At 29.7% G+C, this 26,318-nt stretch overlaps 1 protein-coding gene across 2 annotated transcripts in view; it reads left to right on the forward strand.

The window, feature by feature from the left end:
* Positions 1–26,318, forward strand: part of LOC107436928 (sphingomyelin phosphodiesterase) — a 67,943-nt gene that overhangs the window by 21,771 nt on the left and 19,854 nt on the right. For both annotated transcript variants that reach the window (XM_087157218.1, XM_087157219.1), the window contains exons 3-8: positions 900–1,094; positions 7,381–7,545; positions 8,978–9,205; positions 11,948–12,117; positions 14,790–14,900; positions 20,010–20,090. In XM_087157218.1, the coding sequence (XP_087013344.1) occupies positions 900–1,094; positions 7,381–7,545; positions 8,978–9,205; positions 11,948–12,117; positions 14,790–14,900; positions 20,010–20,090 (950 nt within the window). The remainder of the gene's footprint in view (positions 1–899; positions 1,095–7,380; positions 7,546–8,977; positions 9,206–11,947; positions 12,118–14,789; positions 14,901–20,009; positions 20,091–26,318) is intronic.

The raw sequence follows: 26,318 nt of genomic DNA on the forward strand, positions 1-26,318 counted from the left end.
CGGTGCAAACGCCTGTGTTCCTTTCATATATTTATTCTGCGTCTCTAATTACAATTAAAATAAAATTTGTTTTTTTTTTTTAATTATAAAAAAAGCAGTCTGAAAACTTACTAAAAACACTTGTTAGATTATCAGAATCATATTTGTTTTAAAATATTAAATCCAAACAAACGTAGTACAAAAAAGTTATTCATACATATTTAAAAAAATTATAAATAATTGATTTTGTAAATTAAAAATTTCAATGATGAATTACTGTTTCTCTTTGTTCCAAATATCTGCAAATAAGTGCAAATTTGAAAAATTATTGTATAGAAACAAGCCATGTCTTGAAAAAGGAACACCGGTGTCCGATGCTGTATTTCATAATTAAAAAATATTAATATGCTGAATATGATATTTTTCACTTATTTTGTCTTTAATTATTAAAAAACAATGAAAAAAATGCGCTTAATAAAAATTTTGCTTCAAAGGGTTAAAATAAGAGATAGCTTAAATTAGCTTGCTGAAAAATATCAAATCTTTTGTAATTTTAAATTTTATATCTTCAGAAATTTGCTATTTTCCATGCTTGATTGTGAAACAAAAATAACTTCATCTTGGAAATATAACTAACAAAATAACTAAATAACTTCATCTTTTTGTATTGTTGATGTAAGCTGAATTAAGCTGTAGAACTTCTTAAACTATAGAACAAATGTTAATCAATTGGCGTATTTTTCTTTGAGAATACGTCATGACAGTCGTGATTGTTTCCTTCCAAAATTTTTTATCTTTTGTTTTTTAAAGATGTAAGCTAAATTAAGCTGTAGAACTTCTTAAACTATGGAAGAAATATTGATCAATTGGCGTATTTTTCTTTGAGAATAATTATAAAACTGATTAATAATTTATTTCAGGTGGTTGCGGAGCTGAAAGTCGGCAAAACTTCTCCAACAATGTGCTTTGTTTGTAAATTTGGAATTGCTCTTCTACAACACTTTGTAGAAAGTGATAAGCCAAAAGAGGAAATAGCACACATTGCTTATACCATTTGCTCAACGCTTAAACTGGACAGTGATAGGGTTTGTTCAGGAATCATTGATCTCTTCAAGGTAAGTAAAAACTAACCTTATTTGTTCTTTTCTTTGAAAAAAAAAATGTTTTTGTTGTATGACCTAATTTGTCATGGCACCTTTGTTAGAGGAAAAATTCTCTCTCGCTATTATTTGCATTTGTAATAATTATCAATTTCTCGTTCAAATATTTAAACAGATTTCGATTTGCTGCTTTTGTTTCTTAATCCACACGTGCTACTATTGAGTAACTCCATTTAAAAATATCATATTTTGAGACTTTAAATGCATAGAACTCAGTTAGAAAGTGAAGTTCCAATAGTTATTGTTAAAGCTGTTTTTCGAAAGCTCCATCATAATATTAAATGAGGATTTTTGCGAATAATATGCTAATTTTATAACTGCTCTCTCCGCTTATTTTGAAAATGGCGCAAAACGTCAATATGGAGAAAAGTTACAGTTTTGTGAAAATGAAAAACGTTTGAGGACTAATTTTTTAATATTTAAAAACTTACTCCAATGCTGCATTGCTTAGGCTTATAAAAATTTACTAAAACTGAGAATAAGGCAGTGATTTTGATATTTTTCGTCTAGGTTCAAAAATGTCACCGGATTAACGATTTTTAAAAAAGTTTAACAGTTTTATAAATATGTAAGTTATTTGTCTGTTCTAAAGCTCAGATAATTCTTCACGGTAAGATTATATTTATAGTTTAAAATGATTGCATTGCTTTAAGTGTAAGAAACTTAAACTATGGCTTTTTTATTTTTTATTTTTATTTATTTTTTTTTTTTGGCGACAGAGATTCGAAAAACAGCGTTAACTCTTGTAGTCATTTATATTTACTCTAATTTTTGATGACTTTATAATTTGGAGTTTTTTTTTTAAAAATTAGAAACAGATTGTTACTCATATCACATATTGTTTTACACCCGTAACATCCAGTTTTTATTTTTACGAAAAATTATGCGTTTGGCATTACTGAAAAAAATGGAGCTGGTGAAAATAACACCAAAAGTCATTTTTGCAAATATTTATAGAACTACTTAATTTTTAACTGAATTATATGCATTTGAAATTTGCAAATGAGTCATTTATAAATTATGAAATTGCCCTTTTTCAATTTCATTTGACTTCTTTTGTCGTTTTCCTTGACTTTTGATGCCATGAAGATATCAAATTAAAATATGAGAAAAAAGCAATTGTCAATTATTCGAGCTATATATGGTTTGCCAATGACGATTTACAACTCTAAACCTTTCAATGACATCTAAGACTTTTGTTTGATATTCTTTCAATGTTTAACGTTTTCGACTCTTTTTTTATTTTTAAATACTTATGCAAAACATTATTTTGTGTCTTGTGTTATTTTAAATATTGTCATGATTTTGTATTTCAAATGTTTGCATGCCGAAGTCCTTTACTTCGTTATTAAGTGCGAGCAGCGCACATTGTTTAAAAACATTTATCTTCAGACACAGTGATATATATTTAGTTTTAATACGCCACTTTTTTTTTCAGACAAAACCGATTAATTTTTTTATCTTTATGAAATCACCAGTATGATTTTGTCATTCTACGTCAATTCTAGTCTTAAATAAATCTAGCTTTGCCCGTCTTCAGTTTCCTCACCTGGCTGTAATTCGAAGGCACGAATGCTTTTTTGCAAATTATATGCTATTTTCATAACTGCTTAGCAACTCATGACTTTTTAGCCTATGTATAGTAAATGCTCTCTAAGCTTATTCAGAAAACAGCGCAAATTTTTAATATGGAGAAAAGCCACAGTTAGTGAAAATGAAAAGGGTTTGTGGTGCCATTTTTTTAACATTTAAAAACTTACTTATATGCGACATAATCTGGGCTCATAAAAATTTTCAAAAACTGAGAATAAGGCAATGATTATGATAATTTTCATCAAGGTGGAAAAATATCGCCAAATTGGCAATTTTTAGAAAGGTTTAATAATTTTTAAAATATTTAAGTAATTTGTCCGTTCTAAAGCACAGTGAATTCTTCACTACAAGATTGTATAGATAATTTAAAATTTTAGCTTTTCTTCAAGTGTAAAGCACTTATTGTCTCTTGTGTCTCTTTTTATTTTCCTTGGCGAGAGAGCTACGAAAAATTATGTTAATTGTTAATTCTCTTCTAAAATGAAATCGTCCGATTTTATCTACATTTTCAGAATTTCTTCAAATACAATCATATTTGCAATTAGTTTCTTTAAAAAATTATCTAGAATCTGCAATAACATTCCATAAATAAAATTGCTTAAAATGTATTTTTTTTCCCCCATAGTAGTAATAACCTCGTAAATTATCGAATCTGAAGAGCTGTAAAAAATCGATCACTCTTTTGTCCAGGGTTTAAGCTGAGTCTAAAAATTCATTAGCAAAAAAGCTAAAATCTGAAAAAAAGTTTTAGCAAAATGCTAAAATGCTATTAGGCTTATAAAATTACTTTATATCAAACAAGTACTGTAAGTTATCTGACAAAGAATAGCTTAATGTACAAGAATATCAAAAAGAATACCTACAACAACAAAAAAAAACACATTTATTATTTATCAAAACATTTTGGTTTATAATTAACAATCTTCCTTTCTTTCATGTTTGCCCATTTTACAAATGCTTCTTGAAAGTTAAATGCACTTTCAGGGCCCTCAATATTAATCATTAACAAATTGTTTACATGGTTGATTAACAACCTGTTTCGAATATTAGTTTTAATCAAATTAAGGCAGCTAAAGCCCCTTTCACAGTCAACAGTGTGCATTGGTATTGTTGCACAATACTCTATAACAGAAGTTATTAATGGGTACTGTTCAGACACATCATTGGTATATAAAAATAAAAGTAATTCATTAAATGACATGTTTTTACATCGTTGCATTAAGATGTGTTTAAATAATCCCCATTCACAAAGTAACTCAGTTTCTGTAAACTGAAAATCTTTTCTGGGAGATTCCGAAAACAAATTGAAAATGCAACGAATTTCCTTTACACCATAATGCTGTAATTCTTCCGAACTATGGGGCATCCTGCTAGGTATAAATATATTGAACATTTCGATTTTATCCAAATCTCCCAATCTATCAGTAATATTTTCATTCAAGATATTTAGATTTTTTTCCTTCTTGTTTGATCAAGTTTTTTTCATGGATGTTAGCGTCATGGTTTTTCGCGGAAGCTTTTTTTTAAATGGAATTTAGTAAAATCCTTTAGCAAAAATGCGAAAATGCTTTGTTGAATTTTAGCATTTTTGAGGGGTCCTTTCGCATTTTGCGAAAAAAGCTACCGTAGCGGAAACCCTGCTTTTGTCTATGACTTTTAGTCAAGGTTTGAGATTAACGAACTTATGTGAGGGTATCTCGGTATGACCTATTTACTTCATTTTCAGTGCAAAATTGAATTTTAAATTAGAATGATATCATGTGTACTTTTCAAATAAATATTTTGATTCTTTTAGCTATCTAAAGATTGAGTTTTATTTTCGTTTATATGTTTCTTATAAATTGCTGACGTCATTATTTTTAATAAGTGATCTAACAAGTTTTCTTGATCGCAAATGCGATATTGTTTTGTTCGTTCTTTATAAATTGTATCTTATCAATGTGTGTTTCCCTTTTTAATTTAAAAAATGTCTACAAAAATATAAACATTTTATTGCTCTTAAAATAAGAGAAGAAAACAAATTATAATTACTGAATTTAATGCATACATTTAGTTGAAATATGCTTATCCTTGTTACGCTAATTAACACTGGGTGTTCTGTAATTGCAGCTATTAATATATATTTTATAATTCTTGTCAAAAATTAAGTCAAAACAGTATACAGATGAAGGATCTTAAATCAATATTTATATGAGGATGAAATAAGAATGGTATCGAAATCTGTAGAATCACTTGTGAGCAAGGCGTGGAATATGGTATCATAATGCAAAGCATCATAATGGCATCCTTAAATGCAAGACAATGTAGGTCTTCAGTGCATGTTTAGAACCTCATATCTTTTTATGTACCAACCTTTACAGGGTATTTTTGTTTTAATTTTACCAATATAATTTTATCGTTTTTAAACGCAACTTGAATCTGTCAGAGTTTTCATTGCTGGCCCACTATCCGAGTAAAATTTCTTTTTGGTTGGTTTTACGAACTACGATTATTTATATGAAAAGTAATTGGGTATAATATAGCCTACGTCACAGTTTGTGTTGTTCCTACTAAATTTAACCCATGAACGGCATTTTCTGCGAGCCTAACTTCAAGCCACAAATAAACAAACGAAGTGTTCGATCGTTTAAATAGCTGCTCGCCAGATTTTATTGCATTATAAAGAAAAGTTATTGAAACAAAATACAACTAAATAAACAACAACAACTAAAACAAATAACAACAATTACTAATAACAATAACTAAATAAACAACAACTAAATTCCATTCGTTTAGCATTGCGTCATATGTTGTTCCTACTAAATCGAAGTAGTTGTGTTTTTTTCATATTATACCCAATTACGTTTGAAAACTATTATTTATATAAAAAGTCATGACGCTTGAAAACGATTATTTATATAAAAAATAATTATGTTTGAAAACGATTATTTTTATAAAAATGTATGTTTGAAATATTATAATATTGTTCGCAGATCAGGGAGTGATTGTTCATGATGATGTAGGAATACATTTATATGTTTTTCGTTTTTAAATTAGAAAAAAAAAACCTTATGTTTTTTTTCTTCTTATCAACTGCCCCCGTTTCCCGGTTGTTTTCAAACACCACTCATTAAAAATAAAAAAATAATGAAATTAGAAGTTAAGATAACATTCTTACAATTTTCAGAAAACTTTTATACAATTAAATATCTAGTGTAACTGTAGGTAGACCCTAGTCTTACAATATTAAATTAATTTCTAAAGTAAATGCTCTTGAAATTTCAGATGTCTTAAAAAGTAGCTTAGATCGGAATGACAATATAACAGAATGACTTCATGGGGACAGATATCATGGGGACAAGATTCCATGTCCTTTATCCGAATGTATAGAATTCTATTTTAAAATTATATTCAAATAACGTCGGTATGATTTTAATTTAGAATACAGTGAAAATTAAATAAAAATTTTGTAGGATATAAGTTGTAAAATCAAGTGACTATATATTAGTTACAATAAGGGATATATGGATAATGTTACATAAAAAATTCAGGTAAAGTAAAATGGGCAAAGTAGGATACTTTTTTTTAAAAAATAAAAGAAATTGAATTGTACTAACAAAACAAAAAATCATTCATGTTATATACCTGCTACAAATTCGATAAGAAATTTTTTTCTCTCGATGCAATTAACATCTCACTTAAGAGGCTTTAGTGCTGTCATCTGGTATAAAATTTTAATACTAAGAGTTCAGTAAAGTTTCAAATAGCGTACAATAGGTTATTGCTTAAGCTGATACTTCTTATAACACGTATAAAGTTATTAAGTAGAAAAAAATAAAGTTAAAGTTGAAAAATGGAGACATAACGTTAAAAAGTACTATTTTTTAAATAAAAAATACAATAGTGAATAAATTATTTTTACTGTTACTCTGTGCTGTATTGTTTTAGTGCTGCCACCTGTCAAAAAGTGGAGTACATAATTCTTATTTTATTTTCAAAAAACCTTTAAGTGATGCTTAAAAAGCCCTTTTTCAGAAATAGGGTCATATATTCGTAAGGAAAAAGCTAGGAAAATTTTAAAAAAATGTTGAAGTAAGAGTTAAAATTTTTTCTCTTTAATATAATTTGCATGTTAAATGAAGTATATTTTTGAACTTAACTCTTTGATTTTGCGGCAAACGTTGCGTTAAAAAGGAGAAAATTATTCTCTTTTAAAGCTGGGTCAGAAGAAGAACAAAAAACGTAGGGCTCATCACTTATATTGTTCTTTTATCTCGACTTTCTATGACTTTCGACGGTGATACGCCATGCATGTTTCGTTTTCGGTTTTAACAAATTTTAATGTTCTTCTTTTTTGTCTTGCTTAAAAATGCAATTTTTAAAATATCTATTTTGTTTCATTATTTCCTTTGAGCTCTCTGTTCGTTTCTCATACATTTTGATATTATAAATTTAAATAAAGTCATAAACGGGAACATTATAAATTTTTATTATAATCAAATAACTTTTCTTTGTTGATGTTCAGAAGTGTGCAATTGATGCAAATATAGGTTTTACTTATTTTCTTTCTTTACATTGCGAATATTTAATTTATCACGTTATGAATTGTATATTTTTGTTATATATTCTCTTCCAAAGTAATTCATTACAAATCTTTTCGATTATTTAGGATGAGTTTTATTACATATTTAAAAGAACAACACTGGGTCCCCAGGAAGTGTGCGGTGTTCTGATGGGTAACGAATGTTCCAGAGTCTCATCACCTCTTCATAATTGGACCGTTCCCCTTACGCCATTCCCTAAACCTCCAGTTGAAATCGTCAGAGATCCACCAGTAAGGATTCCATTTTTTAGTAAACTGTTTTTTTAAAAGTCTGTTTATATAATTGTATACATACAAAAGATTATGTATTATTAAATTAAAAAAAACACTTATTTAAGTTCCAGGTTTTCAATGCATTTTCTGACAATTTTCAAAACTAAATTAGCCAGTTAAGTCTAAATTGGTTTTACAGAAATGATAGTATCCATTGAGACGAGTATTTAGCATAAGACATAATGCTGTATTTCTCTCCTGATAAGCAGAAAAGAGTAAAATTAGAATTTCAACATTAACTTACAACAGTGTTGGGAAAGCGAGTGAACGATTACAAATGTTGTATGATCTGATTTTTTGGATCTGAGGAAACCTCACAGCATGAGCTCCAAGAGGTGGCTGCAGAGCCGGATTATACCTTTCGTAGGCCCTAGGCACAGAGCCGGATTATACCTTTCGTGGGTCCTAGGCATAGCCGTTTTTGGGCCCTCCCCTCCTTCCCCCACTCCTCCCCTCTTTTCAAAATATATGCTAAAATTTTCTTGCATATTTTTTTTAAACATTTTTATTAATATGGATTTTAATTTACAAATTTGTTTATCGAACTTTATCTGCAATACCGACATACAGCCGATATTGCAGTAGATATCGATAATACCATTATGATTAGTTCGATCGATAACAATGTTAAAGATAAACTTGTGAATACTTTTCCTAACGCTCACATTGCATTAAGAATATATTTGTCGATTCTTGGATCAAATGCAGAAGGAGAAAGATCGTTCTCCAGATTAAAATTGATAACAAATTATTTGCGTTCAACAATGATCGTTTAGCATCACTCGCACTTATGTCTATTGAATACGACATTTTGCGTAGTCTTGGAATTCGTCAGCTAATACAAGATTTCGTTGAATCCAAAAATCGCGAAAAAGTAATATATTAGATCATAAGATTCTGCAAAATAATTTATTACCGAAAAATATTATATTTTAATATGTATCTTCATAATTTTGTGCAAAATACACTTGTTTTTAAAGCTAAATTATTTTTGTCAACAAATTTTTTTCTCCCAAGTTTTTCGTAGGCCCCTGAATTTCGTAGGCCCTAGGCACGTGCCTAGTGTGCCTATAGGTTAATCCGGCCCTGGGTGGCTGCATTACATAGTTCTCACAAGCAATCTTCTCGAAAGTTCCATATGTAACGTTAGTTTTGATGCGTTTAACGCAATTTTCACTAAAAGAACTGCCTCTCTCACTGGAGTGTGACCCTACGTGAGATGGTAAATTTGCTCTTCTAGATTTGTACTATCACGTTTCTAATTTTTGTAAAGTAAATTTACTCACATTTTAATTTAAAAATGTTATCTAACTATAACGATAAATTTTAGTTCAAAAAAATAACTACACTCATTTTAAAGTTAATTTTCAATTTTTTTTTTTATGTGTAGCCAGGAGCACCTGTACTGAAAGTGTTACACTTATCTGACACTCATTTGGATCCTTATTACCAAGAAGGTTCGAATGCTGATTGTAAGGAACTCATGTGCTGTCGACTAACAGATGGTTGGGCTGCGACAAAAGCGCAAGCAGCCGGGAAGTGGGGCGATTATAGAAACTGTGATACTCCATTGAGAACCCTAGAAAATATGCTCAAGAATATTGCCACCAAACACAAAGTAAGTTTATTTTTGTTGCATTATAGCTTAATTGTATGCTATGTATATATATATATATATATATATATATATATATATATATATATATATATATATATATATATATATATATACGTATGTATATATAGATACGGCGAGAGGTAAACACAATAATAGAATTAGAAAATAAAATAAACCAAGAAATTTTAATGATTAAAACGTAAAGAAGTTCTCTTCAGGATACATTCTTCAAAGTAGGGATATTTCGAAATAAAGAAAGATGAAAATTATTCTCTCTCTCTCTCTAAAGAGTAGCGTCTCACGCAAATAAATTTTTTTTTTACGTAAGTATGAAGTCTACAGTTTTTAATTTAATTTTGATAGCAATTTTTTGTACATGTGATAGGCATATCCTTCTTCTTTTCCACCGTAACCGGATGATTTTTTTAAAGGGAAAACAAATACATATAAGAGAATGTACGTGTGATGATGAAACTATGCTTTTTGGAAAGAGATTCAAATTAAATTGGAAGTATAAATAGACATTCTAGTCTGCTTTATCATTTCAAATAATTTAAACTGTGCTTAAATTTAAAGACGTCATGTTGACGCATATGATTGCTAAATATTCATGTCACAAGAGGAGTTATCCTTACGAAAAATTTAAAAGATTCAGGATCTGTTAATGAAGTTTAATAATTCTAAATAAAGTTATAAAAATTCCTCTTTATTATTAAATTTGAATATGCTATTAAATTATGCTTAATTAATTTTGTATTTAGCTTCTGTTTGAAATAACTGTTTACGAGTAAATTTGTTACTAAATGAGAAAAGTATTTTTCGTAGAAAAAAATGAGCATCTTTTCTTTAGTATTGAGTTGTATTGAGTTGTATTATCTATCGATTATTGCTAAATCTGGGAAACTGTTATAGCAAATCTACAGATTAACTAGTGTGATCCGTTAAAGTGAAGAGTCTATATTTTTCATATTTTATTTAGGTAGTGTGCGCATGAATGGCTTCTGTTTTGTATATGTTTAAAAGTCTGCTTTGTTTATCGTTACATAAATTAATAATATTAAGATGATTTTTAATATTAAGATGATTTTTAATATTTTAAACACTTTAACTATTAGTTCATACCTAGTTCTTTATTTATTGATGTTTTGATAATTAATTCTATCAAACAATTTGCCGATTGTTCGATTTCATTTTCTTAGCTCATTAGAAATAAAAAAGTAAATAAGAAACATTATATCAATTAAAGCGTACATAAAAGTTGTTGTTGTCCCAGCAGAGTTATAGTACGAGGATCATTTTTTTGTAAGGGAGTAACCTTTTGTAAATGGAGTAAAATAAACTTTATTGTTGAACGTAAATTGTATCACAAACTAAAATATAGACATTTTTTCACTTCTCAACATATTCACCATCAGCAGCTTTGAGACATTTGTCAAGTCGTGGTACCAGCTTTCAGTTCCGATCTTCAAAGAACTCTGCCGCCTAATCGTTTAAATCACTTAGAAACTGTTTCCATCAACATGTCACCATTTTCCAAGAGCTTTCCTCCAAAAAATTCTTTAATTTTTGGAAACAGATGAGAGGTGCTAAAGTAGGGCTTTATGGCAGATGATTCAGTACTCCTTTTTCATGACAGTAGGTCGTCCAGATCTTGAAAATTTGTTCTTCCTTCAGTGAAAAGGCTACACAATTTACACATTTCCCTCTCATTCATTATACTTTCACCATAAAATTCAACAAGCTGCCGGTGAATTTCAGAAGGACTAATTTTTTTGTTTACATTTAACAACTGGATCACTGAACGCACTTTGCAATCGGTGGGATTACTAATTGACTTTGTGACAAACGAAACAATATAATCATACAACCAACACCGGCAGAGATGTGAAACGTAATAACTGCGTAGTGAGAGACTTCCGAAGAGTTGCCGACCTTAAACTGACGTCTCTTGGACAGGATACGTAATCGGTATTTACTTTAAAAATTAAAAAATGACCCCCACAGGTAATGTGAAAATTATCAAGGTTATTTGCATATTACAACATTCTGGATTAAGGTCGCAACGTTGACCACATTGCCGCCAATATGCCATTGGTCACTAAATTGTGGAGTTTTGATCAGCACTACTCCTTGGGTCCCAATGGGCAGCTGCAGGAATATTTTACTTTTATATTGCACACACCTACTACACAAAAATATCTTTTAGTCCATTCAAAATCTTAAGCTGTACTTGGCACTCATTTCCCCACGAAATCACGTGATTTTTTTTTACGAAACATGCAATCTCAAGTTTTTGACAGACGTCTCATTGATATCTGTCAAAAAATGTAACATTGAATTATGATAGTTCTTTACTTATCTGATTTCGAAATCCTTTGCTCACTGTATGAAGGGGTGGAAGTGAATCTTATCAAGTGAATTTCCTATGTTCGATTACTGTCGATGATTGAGTCGACTCATTCATTGATATTCCTTACATTGTATTTAAAAATCAAATAAGTTAATCGATGTGTAGTTTTTTACATAATTCGCAACTTCAGACAATTAAGGCTCCTGCATTTTCGAAATTCTTAGCTCAAAAAATTCTCAATGAACTGTTCCATCTACAATGAAGATGATTTCGCGAATTTTGAGTATCCATTTATTTACATTGCTATACCAATGTTATTGTAAAGAAAATAAAAATGGCTCTAAATGTCATATGAAGGGATGATATGGAATGTTTAATAACTCTCATTTCAGATAGATTACGTTCTCTGGACAGGTGATATCCCTCCTCATGATGTTTGGAATACCACTCAGTCGGAGCAGGTGAAATTGCTTCATTTAGTGTCACGAATCCTTGCACGACAACTGCCAGGTGTACCCATTTATCCCGCTCTCGGAAATCACGAAAGTGCCAAGATTAATAGGTGAGATATCAAAGGATATTCATTTCTTCTTTATCTCAGGGAATTCGAAATAGTTCCTTTTATATTTTTATTGCTTCCACTCTATGTTTTGTTTATGAAGAGGGACTCAGTGCAGTGGTCACAAGATTGGGGGAAATGTAGGGTGTACAATTGGGAGTTATCGGATTATCTGTTTTATCGTAGTTAATTGAATTTACGCTTATAGCAACAGAATTCGCCCGCTTGGTAGCCAAATCACTTAGGATAAAATAATATTTTCTGGGCTCACTTGATTTCATTTTTAGATAATAATAGTTAAAAATATAAAATTAGCGCAAATGTAATATTATTCAGATAAATAAAAATACTGGCGCAAATGAGCACGAATAGCCAGCCCACAATAGGGAAAAGCTCGGTTCTAGTGTCATAGAAGGAGATTTTTTGGCTATGAATTGCTATGCGATATTCAATTCTTAAGATGTACCCTCTCTTCCCCCATGTTTGTATTCGCTGTACTGAAACACACTATGTATGTAATTTCCGCCCCGCAGTAGACTGATCGTTAAGACACGGTTCCCAGCTGAAGACCGAAGTCAAGCATCACTGGTTGCGGTCAGTGTGCGGGTGGGTGACCACTTCGATCAGTCTGTGTAGGGGCTGAGGGTGTGCGGTATTGGTTCTCGTTAAACTGTTCTACCGTACAGTGCTCGACTTTGCGTGCTGGTCACTGGACTACCGAAGCGGGAGTGCCATCCCTTCTGCAGAGGATCAAAATTGTGACGGCATGTCTTCGGATCATCCTTAGGGATGTTTCCTAGACCGTCGCCAATAGTCCATTGTGCAGCTCTAGTGCGACGTAATTAAAATACAACTACAACAACAACATGTAATTTTTCAGGAACTATATATTTTCCCACCAGTTTTTCTTTTAAATTGGTACTTTATTGCGTTTTTTTTAAATACAGCATTTTAAGAATATAAAGTTAAACTTTAAGTCAATTGGAAAAAAAAATAACGTCAAAGTTGCTCTAGTACTGAACTCAAATTTGCTCTATAAATCAATCTGCATATCTTTAAAATAACTATCACGTTCGGAATTTGCGTTAACTTGGAATTAAATTTGGATTGCAATTTGAATATTTTGAAAGTTAGCAAAATATAACAACGACCTGATTTATTTTCAAATATTTAATTAAATGGCTTATTAAACTTGAAGCCGATGTAATTTGTTAATTTTTTATTATAAGAAACAGTCTAATAATATTATTAAAAACATTTGTTAGATTATTGGAATTATATTTGTACTAAAATATCAAGTCCAGAAAGCCCACGAAATATTTAAAAAGAATAGGTGTATTATTTAGACTTAATTGAGAAATGACAATTAAAGGTGTCTTAGTCTAAATGTTCTCTCAATTCCTACATATTGTGGTTAGTATCGTCAATGAAAAATGAATGATGCTGAAGTCAAATAAACGAATAAAATGTGTTTACGCATCTAACTGAACGTAATTCGATAACAAGTTTACTGCCGGAGGAGAAATTTGCTGTAGGTGATTAGAAACGAGATTATTTGGAAGAAGTGAATTAAAATAAAGAAATTAAAGCTAAAGTTTTGAAACAGATTCCATCTTTAAATGGATTACAACGTAGTCAAAGTTGTTGTGTTGTTTCTAATGACAAGCCAAGCTCGCCAGTCATTGGCCTTATTGTGAATTAAATCAGGGAGGTGCGTCTTTCGTTTCACAAGAGATCACACTGCAAGGGTGAAAGAAAATCTTTGCTCAAAACCCCGCGGATAGATGTCAGCACCTTCCAATCGTGAGAACTATTCCTCAATTTAAGCTTAGATCTGAAGGGGAGGAAAATTTTGTCCAGATCCCTGTATCCATGGTACTATTCAGTGATCGACCACCGGAATTTTTTTCCGTTTTAACAGTTATTGCGAGCATGTACATTTCAATGTACTGGGGGGGGGTCTTTATGAAGTCGAGGTCCTTTGGGCAGGAGTATGATTCTTCAACCACCGGGCTACCACGCCTCGGTTGAATTGCATTTACTGCCGTCACTATCTGGATATTTACTAAAAATAGTTTTTTAGTATGATAGCATGAATTGTAAGAATAAAAATAGTAATTTACTTCTTTAATAACAATTACAGTTATAATTATCATAACATCAAGAAGTATTATTAATAACTAAAAAATGTAGCTGTAACATACTGTATGTAATATACTTTAATGATAAATAATATAAAAAGAGTAATGGATTTTAAGAGTGAGAACTAACATTACGTTTTTACGTTAAAGTGTTTTAAAGTGTCGTTGAGTAAACTAACCCAAACTAAATTGCATTAAACAATTATCTTTGTAAACATTATCTTATGATATTTTTTTTCTTGAAAAAGTAAATTAGAAAAAAACACAATAGAGTGAATAATTTTTTGTGCAAATGTTTGAAGCAGGTACATTGTAAATGTAAGACTGTGAAAAAAACATTGTAAAATATCCATTTTACTCTTTAAGAAATTCTTACGATCAAGCGTGAAATCTAAAGGTGAAATTAAATCAACCGAGGTAATATTACTTGACTGATTTTTCCATCTCCAACTCTTAAGGGAATTGCCCTCTTTTTATATTAAAGAAAAGAATTAAGCAGTTTAACTCTTTTCAAATATTTTCTTTTTTTTTTAGTTTTCCTCAACCAGAAGTGAAGGGAAAATTCTCAATACAATGGTTGCATGAAGAAGTTACTAAAGCATGGGGGAAGTGGTTACCTGCAGATGCATTGAAAACATTAAGGAAGTAAGTTCATTTGGCTTGAAAATTACTGCCTTTATTTCTGCTGAAATTGCAAAACATTATGACTTAGCTTTTTTACATTTAATTGAACCTCAATGAATTATGCTCTATTTGATATTGGCAAATATCGACGTGTCTTTGTTATTTCGTTATCTATTTTTGTAATACAAGGTTGATCAATGTTATAAGATCATTTTCTTAAGCTTGAGTTGTGGTTATACGCACTGGCCACCTCATTCACCAAACTTATTAAAGTTTATTGTCATTTATTTATTATCTCTTAAGAAAGTTATTGTCTCTTAATTTAAGAGAGCAATGGCCACCTCATTCACCATACTTTAATAAAGGTTATTGTTATTTATATATTTATTTGATTTATAAAGTTAATTTTACATGACTATAAACGTCTGAAAATTGATTGAGTTAATATACAATGGAATAAAGTAAGAGACAGATGTGAATAAGTTGCTGTGTTTTGTCAAGTTAAAATACGTTAAAAATAAAATGAAATAAAAATAAAATTTCGGTGTCAAAAGCTATGTTTGGCATAAAAATAAAAGGACAAAAGAGAATTAGGGGAAAAGGAATGGTCTGCAGGATATTTCGGAATTGTTGGAAAAGCTTTCTTGCAAATGAGGTTAGAATCTTGTATGCACAGTTTTGACCACTTTTCGACAAACTAGAGTACTCAAAGTTTCACTGGAGCTCTCACTTCTTTTCAAGTTTATTTTATCAAGTTTATTTTATAATTATTCAAAATTCTGTCAAGTTTATCATTAATCATAATTATGACACCTTTTCAACAAGCTAGATTAAATAACATTGGGAAACCAAGTCTTTGTTGCATTTATACAAATACTTGATCTTCTCTAAATTTGGGTGAGGGGGTTTCAAATATGCAATCGGTTTCGTTCTCTAAGCTACAGATTTTTTTTTAAAATGACCTTTTTTGCCTATTTATTTTTGAAATGTGTAAACTTAATAAAGGTTATATATAACAGGGAAATGCATAAAGGCTGCAATAAACTTCTAAGGGAGTTACGGCACATCATTTGAAATCAGCGATACGAAAGTATCATATGCGACAGAAAAAAAAATCGTTTCCCAGAGTAGCCTAATAACCCTGTTTAATGAACTTATTTTAAATATTGAATCCAAAATCCTGTTTCTCACTTCCATTTCAAGTTTCTAGTTTTACTTATTTTTACAGTTGCCTAATGCTTCTTTACGAGCAATTAAAGAATGATAAAAAGGATTAGTGTGATCTTCAGAACTTGAGTTAATCTATCTTCATAAATTCAAATTTATCTGCTATCCCAACGCTATCACTCAAAGAAGATTATCGTGAGAATTAGGCTTAATGTCGAATACATAAAGCAAAATTTGAATAAGTAAGATTAATAAAAATTATACAGAAACAGTTTAGGCTGATAAAAATGAATATTATTTTAATGAGAATTTCATGCGACAATGCGTTAAAAAAATAAATTCTGATTCAAGCTGAAATCAAGTAAAAAAAAATGTTTCTGAAATTAATAACTTTTTCAAATATTCATTCTTTTTCAAAGTGTTTTATTAAATTTAGTAAGTTAAAAACATGATTTTGAAATTTTTAGAAATCTATGTAATCTTCAAATTTTTGTCTTCAGTTTTTGATTATAAATGGTTTTGGACAGCTCAGAAAATCGTTGTATACGCAAAGGAAAAAAAAATCCCAATTTGGAGCTCTTATGGTATTTCACCTTTTGTGTCAGATTTCAAAAGGAAAAAATTGTCTTTCTTTAACCATCTTTCCTTCAAGGAGGATAGAAAAATCACTTTCTTTCATTATTTTTAAAACTATTTCATCTCTCCTACTCCACAAATAATGCGCAGGTCATTTGTGGTGAAATAAATTGTTGTTGATATGAAAAATAATCTGCGGATGCTGTGATAATTTGCAGTGCCTACTGCCGTGCAGGAAGGTTTTTATTACCAAGTAACGGTTAATTTTTGACCTAGCCTTAGAACAACCTCTTTCGGCTATTTGGTGCGAAAGATGCAAAATGTGTATACAGAGAAATCCCACAAAAATTTACGACTTCAATCTTCAACTGTGAATACTAGAGTGTGTCTACCACTACAAAAATACAATTCCAATTCACTAGTATATGAGACGTGTTAACTCGATTCTATGGGGAGGTACCTTTTCATAGATGAAGGCTGACATTGTCGATAACTACTCCTCTCTACACATTGGTGACCCGGACGTGATGAGAACCCGCCTACCTTTGTAGAAACGCCCACTACGATTTGAACACTCCTATCTTGAGAGTAACGCCTATTTTGATCTGAACACGCCTACTTCGACGGATGGTCCACATGGAACAGTTGACTTGCTACTTGTGACTGCGACATTAGAATCCTCCTCACGCTGTTGCTACTCAGTCTTGATCACACACAGCGTATACATTCGACTGCTAAAGGAAACACAAGAGAGGCCACGAACGTGAACTTAATACAGCTCTTCCGGCTTCTCAAAAAACAGCAGTGAATCAACTTGTAGTATCAGTTCATCGAGTTCTGTCACAGATTTAATTCTGGTTGGGGAGTACTGTAGTGTGTCTACCACTACAAAAATACATTTCCAATTCACTAGTATATGAGCCATGTTAACTCGATTCTATGGTGAGGTACCTTTTCATAGATGAAGGTTGACATTGTCGATAACTACTCCTCTCTCCACATATACTATTTCATTTCCGTTCAGAATAAGCAAATTGTATTAAAAAATATTTTTAAAATCAGAGGAATTTTTAGAAATCAATGTAATCCGCAGAATTATTATTATTTTATTTATTTATTTATTTGCTATTTTTTTTGTTTTTGATTATAAATGGTTTTAGACAGCTCAGAAATGAGAATTTATTTCTCCACAAATGATCTGCAGATCATTTGTGGTGAAATAAATTCTTGTTGAGATGAAAAATTAATCTGCAGATGCTGTGATAATTTGCAGTGTCTGCTGCCGTGCAGGAAGATTTCTGTTACCCAATAACGAATAATTTTTGACCTATCGTTAGAACAACCTTTTATGGCTACTTGGTGCGAAAGTTGAAAAATATGTACAGAAAAATCCCCTAATGAATTTACGATTTCAATCTTTAACTGTAAATTTTATTTCATTTCGGTTCAGAATAAGTAGATCGTATGAAAAAAAAATACTTTTAAAATCAAATATCTAAGAAAAAAAAACAGAATTCTATTGTAATATTGTTAAGAGTTCTTCCCTAATAAGCTACTTTCTGAGGGTTTTCCTACTTTAATATTTATTAGTGAAACATAACTATAGTTACAATAACAACTTACATCGTACTTCTAAACTCAATTTTATCTTGACATTTTTGAAGTAGATCTGAAAAGTAGACTTCTCATTGAATGTATGTGTCAAGTTTGAAAAATGGAGAAAGAGACTTTTACTAACTCTCATATTTTTTGAAAGATAGTCTAGTAATCGATGACAGCTTGAAAATGTATACGTATATCGGTATTCGCATTTATTTCCCATAAATATTAACTTCAACAGAGCACTTTTGTTTCTTGTTTTGACGGAAAAGCGCATCACATAATCGAATTTTCTACATTATTGCCTATTCCATAGAAAATTTCAAATCTCTAGAACATATGAGAGGACCAATATACTCCTTTTTTTTATTCAAATTTTTATATTACACTGAACCAACTAAAAGTTTGCATATAATGTATAATTGAGTGATTGTCGACCGGCCTGTGTAGGGGGCAGGGAACTGTCCTTGGACCAGAAAGGTCCTGGGTTCGAATCCCGAAGAAGGCATGGATGTTTCTTACTCGCTCTGCTTGCTCTGTGTCCTTTCTCCTTTGTGTGTGAATGTGATCCGTCCTGTAAACGGGTTGTGGTTGTGTGAATGGCGTGGCAGAAGTCGAATTCCTGGCCATAGATGGCGCCACTGAAAGGCAGGAACAATCGCACCCCCACTGCGCAAACAGGCATACGACAAAAAAAAAAAAAAAAAAAGAAATGAGTGATTTGATTGTTTTTTTCCCCCAGCTCTAGATGGATGGTAATTGATGATCATTAGTTACCTGTTACCATTATTAATCATTAAAAATGCTCGAGGCACTGAAACGCGCAGATTAAAATAAATCTTACCTTAACTTAACCAGAGACCAATTTGGGTATGAGCCTAAGCTAACCAGGGTTGAAACCTCACTATGAGTTCGAAGTTTAACCAGTTCATTATCAGGTTCGAATTTTATAAATTTTTTGAAGCCAAAGCGTCTTTTTATTGACTCCTGACATTTTGTTCTAGCGATTGGTATTTAATTTTTTAAATATTAATAATAAAAAACACAATTCAAGGTATGAATTATCAAATATAAAAGGCTTTAATCCTCAACAAGGTTCCAACACAAATTTTTATTTTAATATAATTTAAAGATTGAGAAATATTTGCTATCTAACTTTTTTTTAATTAAAAATAGCATTCGTTATTTAAAATATTTATTTTCAAATATCTTATATTTTAAAGCTTCGCTGTTATATTAAGTTTATTCATTCACTGAGACGAATAGAATGGTCAAAACTATCCAGAATATGGAAAAATTTACAGTGTTTCTGACTCTGTGGGAATATCAAAAAGCTTAGTAACTGTTACCAAAGCACTATGGTAACGATTTTGGTAAAATTAACAATAAAATATAGTTTTATACCGTGTGAAAAACTGGTCAAATTTGGTAACTGGTCAAATTAGGTATTTTATCCTAATATTTTAGATTATGGCATAAAAACTATTTATTCGGTGAAATTTATTTATCAATTTTCTATTTTGTACTAAATGTTTGGTAATAAGTACTATAATTTTAAAAATCAGAAATTTTGGCAAGTCATTACCTTATTGTAAAAGATTTATGGTAAAAATAGAATTTACGTATGATGTACCCAATTGACGATACTTTTTATACCGTGATTTAATCCGGAAATTTTTATAGTCTAGATATCCGACCCTGAAGGTTTTACGGGAAATTAAAATTTTTTTTCTGAAACTTCGTAATATATTGCATTTCTTATAATGTTTTATGTAATTTCTTTTTTAGGGGAATGTATTATGCAGTACGTATTAATCCAAAATTAAAGCTTGTGTCTCTGAATATGAACTATTGCAACACTCAAAACTGGTAAATATGTATTTCATTTCCTCTGAAAACTATAAAAAATGAAAGATAAGATGTATTGTATGAAAAATATACAACTATGCGTATTTCAGCAACATAAACTTTCTTCCTCATCCTTGATTTTTTTTGCAGTTTTACGCTATTTGTACACATTACCTGAAACTAGTATCCGCTGATCATAAAACTTTTTAAAAGTTGCCAAAAAAGAGAATCAAGCATCAATAATTTTATGTTTTTCTAAAAACTATTGCTTATTGAGTGTTATTTTTAGATTACATTGCTTTTTTTAAGAAACCAAAATAATTGAAACAATATGCAGTTTAAGCTAGAGGGTAAGATTTTTTAAGCCTTTTAATACATCAAATGTAAAATAAAAAGAATTAGAACCGTTTTTATTTTACTTATAAATAATGTTTATGTGTTCCTTAACATGTGAAAAACATTTTATCAGCGTATTTAAACCGCAGAGTTGTAAACCAAATTTCGTGTTTAAGTACTGTTATAAAAAGGCATTTTCAAAATAAAAAAAGTGCATTTTCCTCTTTCCAAAAATAAATAAATAAAGGAATACCATATTTTTATTGCATAAACATCGAAATAATTTCCGGTCTAGGATAAATACAACGTGTAATTGAATTTTTTACCGAAGAATTCTTACTTGAGCTTGGAAAACTGATTTGTTCCTATATTAAGCTCTTCCGTAGCATCTCTTAAGGAATTTTAACTTTGTTAAAATGCTTTTTTAAAATACCATAAGAAGATTTGAAGTTCATTTTTGAAAGAAGTTTTTTTAAACCTTCCTTTTATAAAATACTAAAATGTAATTTTATTATAAAATGAAAGCTTACTACGATTTTAGGCATACTTAGTTAGGATATGTACATATATTCTTTAATATATAAACGCACTAACATTGTTCGGTGGTCAGTTAAAAATAAATATTTGAAAGAAATGTATTAGTGCTATTTTGCATATAAAAAAACCTAATTTTGCTGAAGTGATAGATTTTAAATGTTTTTGAATTTTTGAACTCTTAAGCGTTCACACACTGCTCTACCATAATGGAAGAAACATTCTTAGTTTTTAACATTTCTTAAATTTCTCTAGAAGTACTCAGAAGATTATTTTATGACTTTAGAGTTGTATTTAGAGTTTCAATTTTTCAAGCTTAGCAATAAGATTTAAAGCTTTTAGAGGTTTGAGAGACCGACAATAAGTAATGAAAGAAAAGAATTTTTTTTGAACACCATATGCCAGAAAATCAAGCAATAAGCTTGTATCGATTACTTCAGTTTTTATTTACAATTACTGCTTAAAATTTCGTAAGCTTATCTTAAATATTTATAGAGATAGGGGAATTTGTGTAAAAAACTAATTTTTTGGCTTACGTTTTTCACTATAATTTTAGTAGAGCAATTTAATTTTTTAAGAAATTTGAATAAATTTCACTTAAAACTTAGCAAGACATGAGTATTTGAAGTAGTTCTTTTGCACTGCGCATGAACGAAGAAAAATTTTTTTTCATAATAATTTTGTAGTGAATCGTATTTGGCAATCAATGAAAAAAGTTTTATTTCAATATCTTAAAAACGTACGAAGTTTCGAGCAATTTAGTATATAAATTTTGTACTTCTTAAAATCAAGCTCAAAATGATCAGGGGTTTCCCATTAATTTTATTTTGTAGTATTACAAATGAAACTACCTTGTAACTGGACAGTAAAAACAAAAAAAATTGTAGAAAACGCCTGATGATTTTGAGCTTTATTTTAAAGGGAGATTTTTGATTTTTTAAGATATTCAAATACGACTTTTTTCATTAGTTGCCAAATACGATTTACTACAAAATTATCGTGCATGTTTTTTCGCAGTACATGAGAACTACTTTAAATACTCAATCTGGCGTGATTTCAGGGATACTTTTTTCAAGATTAGAAGAAAAAAAGTATTTTAATTAATTATAAATTGCTTCAAAAATTTTGCTTAATTTTACGGAATATTTTTAAAGTTACAACAAAAAAATATTGGACAAAAATTAGTTTTTAATAAAGTTGTTCATGTCTCATTCAAGCTAGAAATACGAAATTTTATGTAGTGGTTGCAAATAACAATTAAAGTAATTGATACAAGCTTATTTCTTGATTTTCTGTCATAGGCTGTTTAAAAGTACTAGTTTTTTTCGTAATTTATTGTCAGTCTATCAAACCTCTGAAGGCATTAAACTTTATTGCAAAGTGTGAAAAATTGCCTGATTTAAATAATTCTCAAGTTACAAAATAATCATTTGATTATTTCTTGAGAAATTTAAGAAAAATGAAAGTGAAATTGTATTTAGTGTATTTGAAGCCATTGGTTTGTATTGAAATTCAGAGAACTTAAGAGAAACTGAGGAACATTCAGGACTTTTCTTTTATCTTTCAAAATTTATATGTTTTAGAAAAACTATTAATTGACATCAATTAGAAATATGTCAAATTCATGCTTTTCTTTACTTCTGTTTATCAAATTGTTATAAAAACTTCTTGCTGTAACATTTTATTAAGTTTAAATTTGTAATTAGTTTTATTATTACATATTTAATTCATCTTCGTTCATTATAGTTATTTTTCCCTTTGGTTTAATATAAAACAGTCAAAGATAAATTATTTACTGTAAACTAAAATAATATTGAGTATTTTAAAAATCTACTAAAAATTATGTGATCATCTTTACCTCATCTTCACAAGTTCGAATCAACCAGGTTTAACTTCTAACGAAATGCTGAACGAATCTTTGCTTTGATGCTTAAATTTAAATAATACTTAAGCTGTGTGTAAACTTAATAAAAAATATTTAATAACAATCACATATGCTTTTTACAAAATAATAAAAAATAATAAAAAATAATAAAAAATAATAAAAATAAACATAATTTCCTTGTTCTGCAGCTTTCAAAAAATTAAAACGATCTTTATTTTTTTCATTTTAATTCAGCTTAATAAAATAGTTCACGTGAACAAATCAAAATGTTGCTCCACGTGTCGATTTCCCCCCAAAAATAATGAACATTTAATTGAAATAATTAAACCAAGTGGTATTCATCCTTTTTATTTATTTACTTCTCTGTTATGACTCGAGATTCTTTTGCTTCTAATTACTTTATTTTACAATACAACACTCAGAATAATAGGACTATTTACAATATATTATTTACATGTATTTGTTGGATGCATAAACTTACATCATAAAGATGAAAATCGTATCGAATTTTCTTAAACGCAACGTATCGTAAGTTCTTTAACGTAATATTATAAACATAAAAAGAACATAAAAATATAATTGCCAGATTCACAAACTCTAACACAAAATTAACTAGAAGAAAACATGACGGAAATGTTAAACTTGAAGTGAGTGGCAACATACTCCCACCTTTGTATTGCTCTGAAGCAATACAAAAAACCTAATGCTGTAACATTTCAAGAAATTAAAAATTACGAATAGTTCACAAGTTCTTTCGTGTCACGGTACTATTCGACGTCTACATCGAATTGTTCTTGCGTCCCCTAGTTGGATCTTATTTTTTCTTCCCATGGGATCTGCAATGCCTAAAACGTCTAAATCCCATACTTTTGGCAACTCCATATTTTGCAAACTTAATGCGACTAACAAGGGAAACTAGGGAAGTGTGACTCGTCAATTTTGAAATAAACTAGTAGGATGTATGCCTTATGAAGAATAATTTTAGGGGGCAACATTCGTTTCGGCCCATAGAAGGTCCTGTGAGAGATAAAAAATAATTAAGTATGTAGAAAAATCGGTATTTCATTACTTCAATGCAGACTATTAGTTATTGTAATTATCTCATACTCCAATTAATTTTGTGCTACTTTCACGTACTATATAATGCATATTTATTGTCAAAATTGATTTCGAAAATTTTATATATCTGTAGTTTTTCAGAAAGAAAAAAAAATTGGCATTTTTAAAAATAAAAAATTTGGCATCAAATTTTTAAAATTTTTTTTTTTTCAAAAAATTTTCCAATATTAAAACTAGTAAACAGTAATAAATTTCATTTATATGAGAGTCGAAGTATAATACGCATTTTCCCAAACTGATGGAATTTTTTGTGAGTATAGCTTATTAACATCCAAAAATGTGATTTACAAAAAAAAAATTTTTTTTTTCATATTGTTAGATCTTGCAAAAAAATCTGAAATAATTTATGTGATTGCTTAAAATTAAATTGCATTTATAAAAATGTTTTCAAATTTGTTTGGCGGGAAATTTGAACTTAAAAAATGTTTAATATTTCAATTCGATTTTTTTCATAAAAGATCAACTGTACTGTATACACAAAATTTGAAGTGATATGTCACTTTAAGTGGAAAATCCGTTGATATCTATGTCCTGTGAATTGTTCAATATTTTGTCAAAACATTGCTGTCTTTATAATATTATTTTTATATCTGATATCCTAGCTAATTTTTGAAATATTTAACTTTAAAAGTTGGCATTAGCTAGGAAATCAGGTATAAAGATAATTGTATGAATAATATTTCAAAAATAGCAATGTTTTGACAAAATATTGAACAATTCACAGGACAATTTTTTTTTATAATATGTTAAAAAATTTAAAATTTTTTGAAATTTATTTTTTTTTCATTTTTTTACCAGTTGTGCAATAAAAAAAATTAAGAAAAAAATGTGTCTATTAAAGCGACAAATACTTACAAATTTTGTTTATATAGTACGGTTGACCTTTCAAGAAAAAAAGAAATCATTGAAAACTGAAATATTTTTTCAAGTTCAAATTTTCCGCCAAACAAATTTGAAAACATTTTTATAAATGCAATTTAATTTGATGCAATCACATAAATTATTTCAGATTTTTTTGCAAGATCTAACAATATGAAATTTTTTTTTTATTTTTATAAATCACATTTTTGGATACACATTAAATATGAAAAAATTCCATCAGTTTGGTAAAATGCGTATTATATTTCGACTCTCATATAAATGAAATTTATTACTGTTTACTAGTTTTAATATTGGAATATTTTTTTTAAAAAAATTTTTTTAAAAATTTGATGCCAAATTTATTTTTTTTAAAAATGCCAATTCTTTTTAATTTTTTTTCTGAAAAACTACAGATATATAAAATTTTCGAAATCAATTTTGACAATAAATATGCATTATATAGTACGTGAAAGTACCATAAAATTAATTGGAGTATAAGATAATTACAATAACTAATAATCTGCATTGAAGTAAAGAAATACCGAATTTTCTACATACTTAATTATTTTTTATCTCTCATAGGACCCTCTATGGGCCGAAACGAATGTTGCCCCCTAAAATAATTCCTCATAAGGCATACATCCCACTAGTTTATTTCAAAATTGGCGAGTCACACTTCCCTAGTTTCCCTTGTAAGTTAACCTTTTTCTTTTTTCTTCCTAGACCTAAAATTGTCCAACCTAGTAAGGTTTCTATGGCTGAAACTCCCGATCTTAACACTTCTATTTTTCCAGTCAGAATTCTTCCAAGTACATCAGCTCCTAGAAGAACTCTTATAGGGGGCGTATCTTTTCCAACATCTGTTAATTTTATTCCTCGAGAAGCTAGATCAGCAAGTAAAGTTCTATCCTGTATCCTTAGTAGCTCTGAGCAAATCTTTGCCTGGTCCAGAAGAGATATTGAAGTCGTATATTTGCGATTTAAACTTTCAACAGTTACCATATATCTCTTATGCTCTGAAGCAGGAGAAGTTCCTCCGCCAAACAGTCCTTGAGAAAACACTTCGCTTCCAGAGGGAGAAAGTTTCAGTTCTTTAGCCAAACTCTTTTCAATATAGGAACGCTGTGATCCATCATCCATTAGTGCTCGAACACAGACTTCCTTGTCTCCGTTTCGTAGTCTGATCGTAATTGTTTTGAGATAGATTTCACGTTCAGAAAGACGATTCGTAAACAATATTTCTGTTGATTTCTGTTCATCACCTGCTATTGTGTCCTTAGATGAAGAATTAATTCCTTTACGTAGATCTGGACAAAGTATAGTGTAATGCCTCCGTTTACAAACTAAGCATCTTACATTACTGTGACATCTTTTTGCCATGTGACCAGATTTGAGGCAGACAAAACAGCATCTCTTTTGTATAACTTGGGATTTTCTGTCCTCAAAACTCATTTCTGCTATTTTCTGACAGTGTTGACTTGGATGGGAACAGTCACAGAAAATACAATTGTTTT

Source organism: Parasteatoda tepidariorum, chromosome 2 (genome assembly GCF_982258835.1).
Source record: "Parasteatoda tepidariorum strain Cologne lab strain chromosome 2, Ptep-v5.0, whole genome shotgun sequence".
NCBI lineage: Eukaryota > Metazoa > Arthropoda > Arachnida > Araneae > Theridiidae > Parasteatoda > Parasteatoda tepidariorum.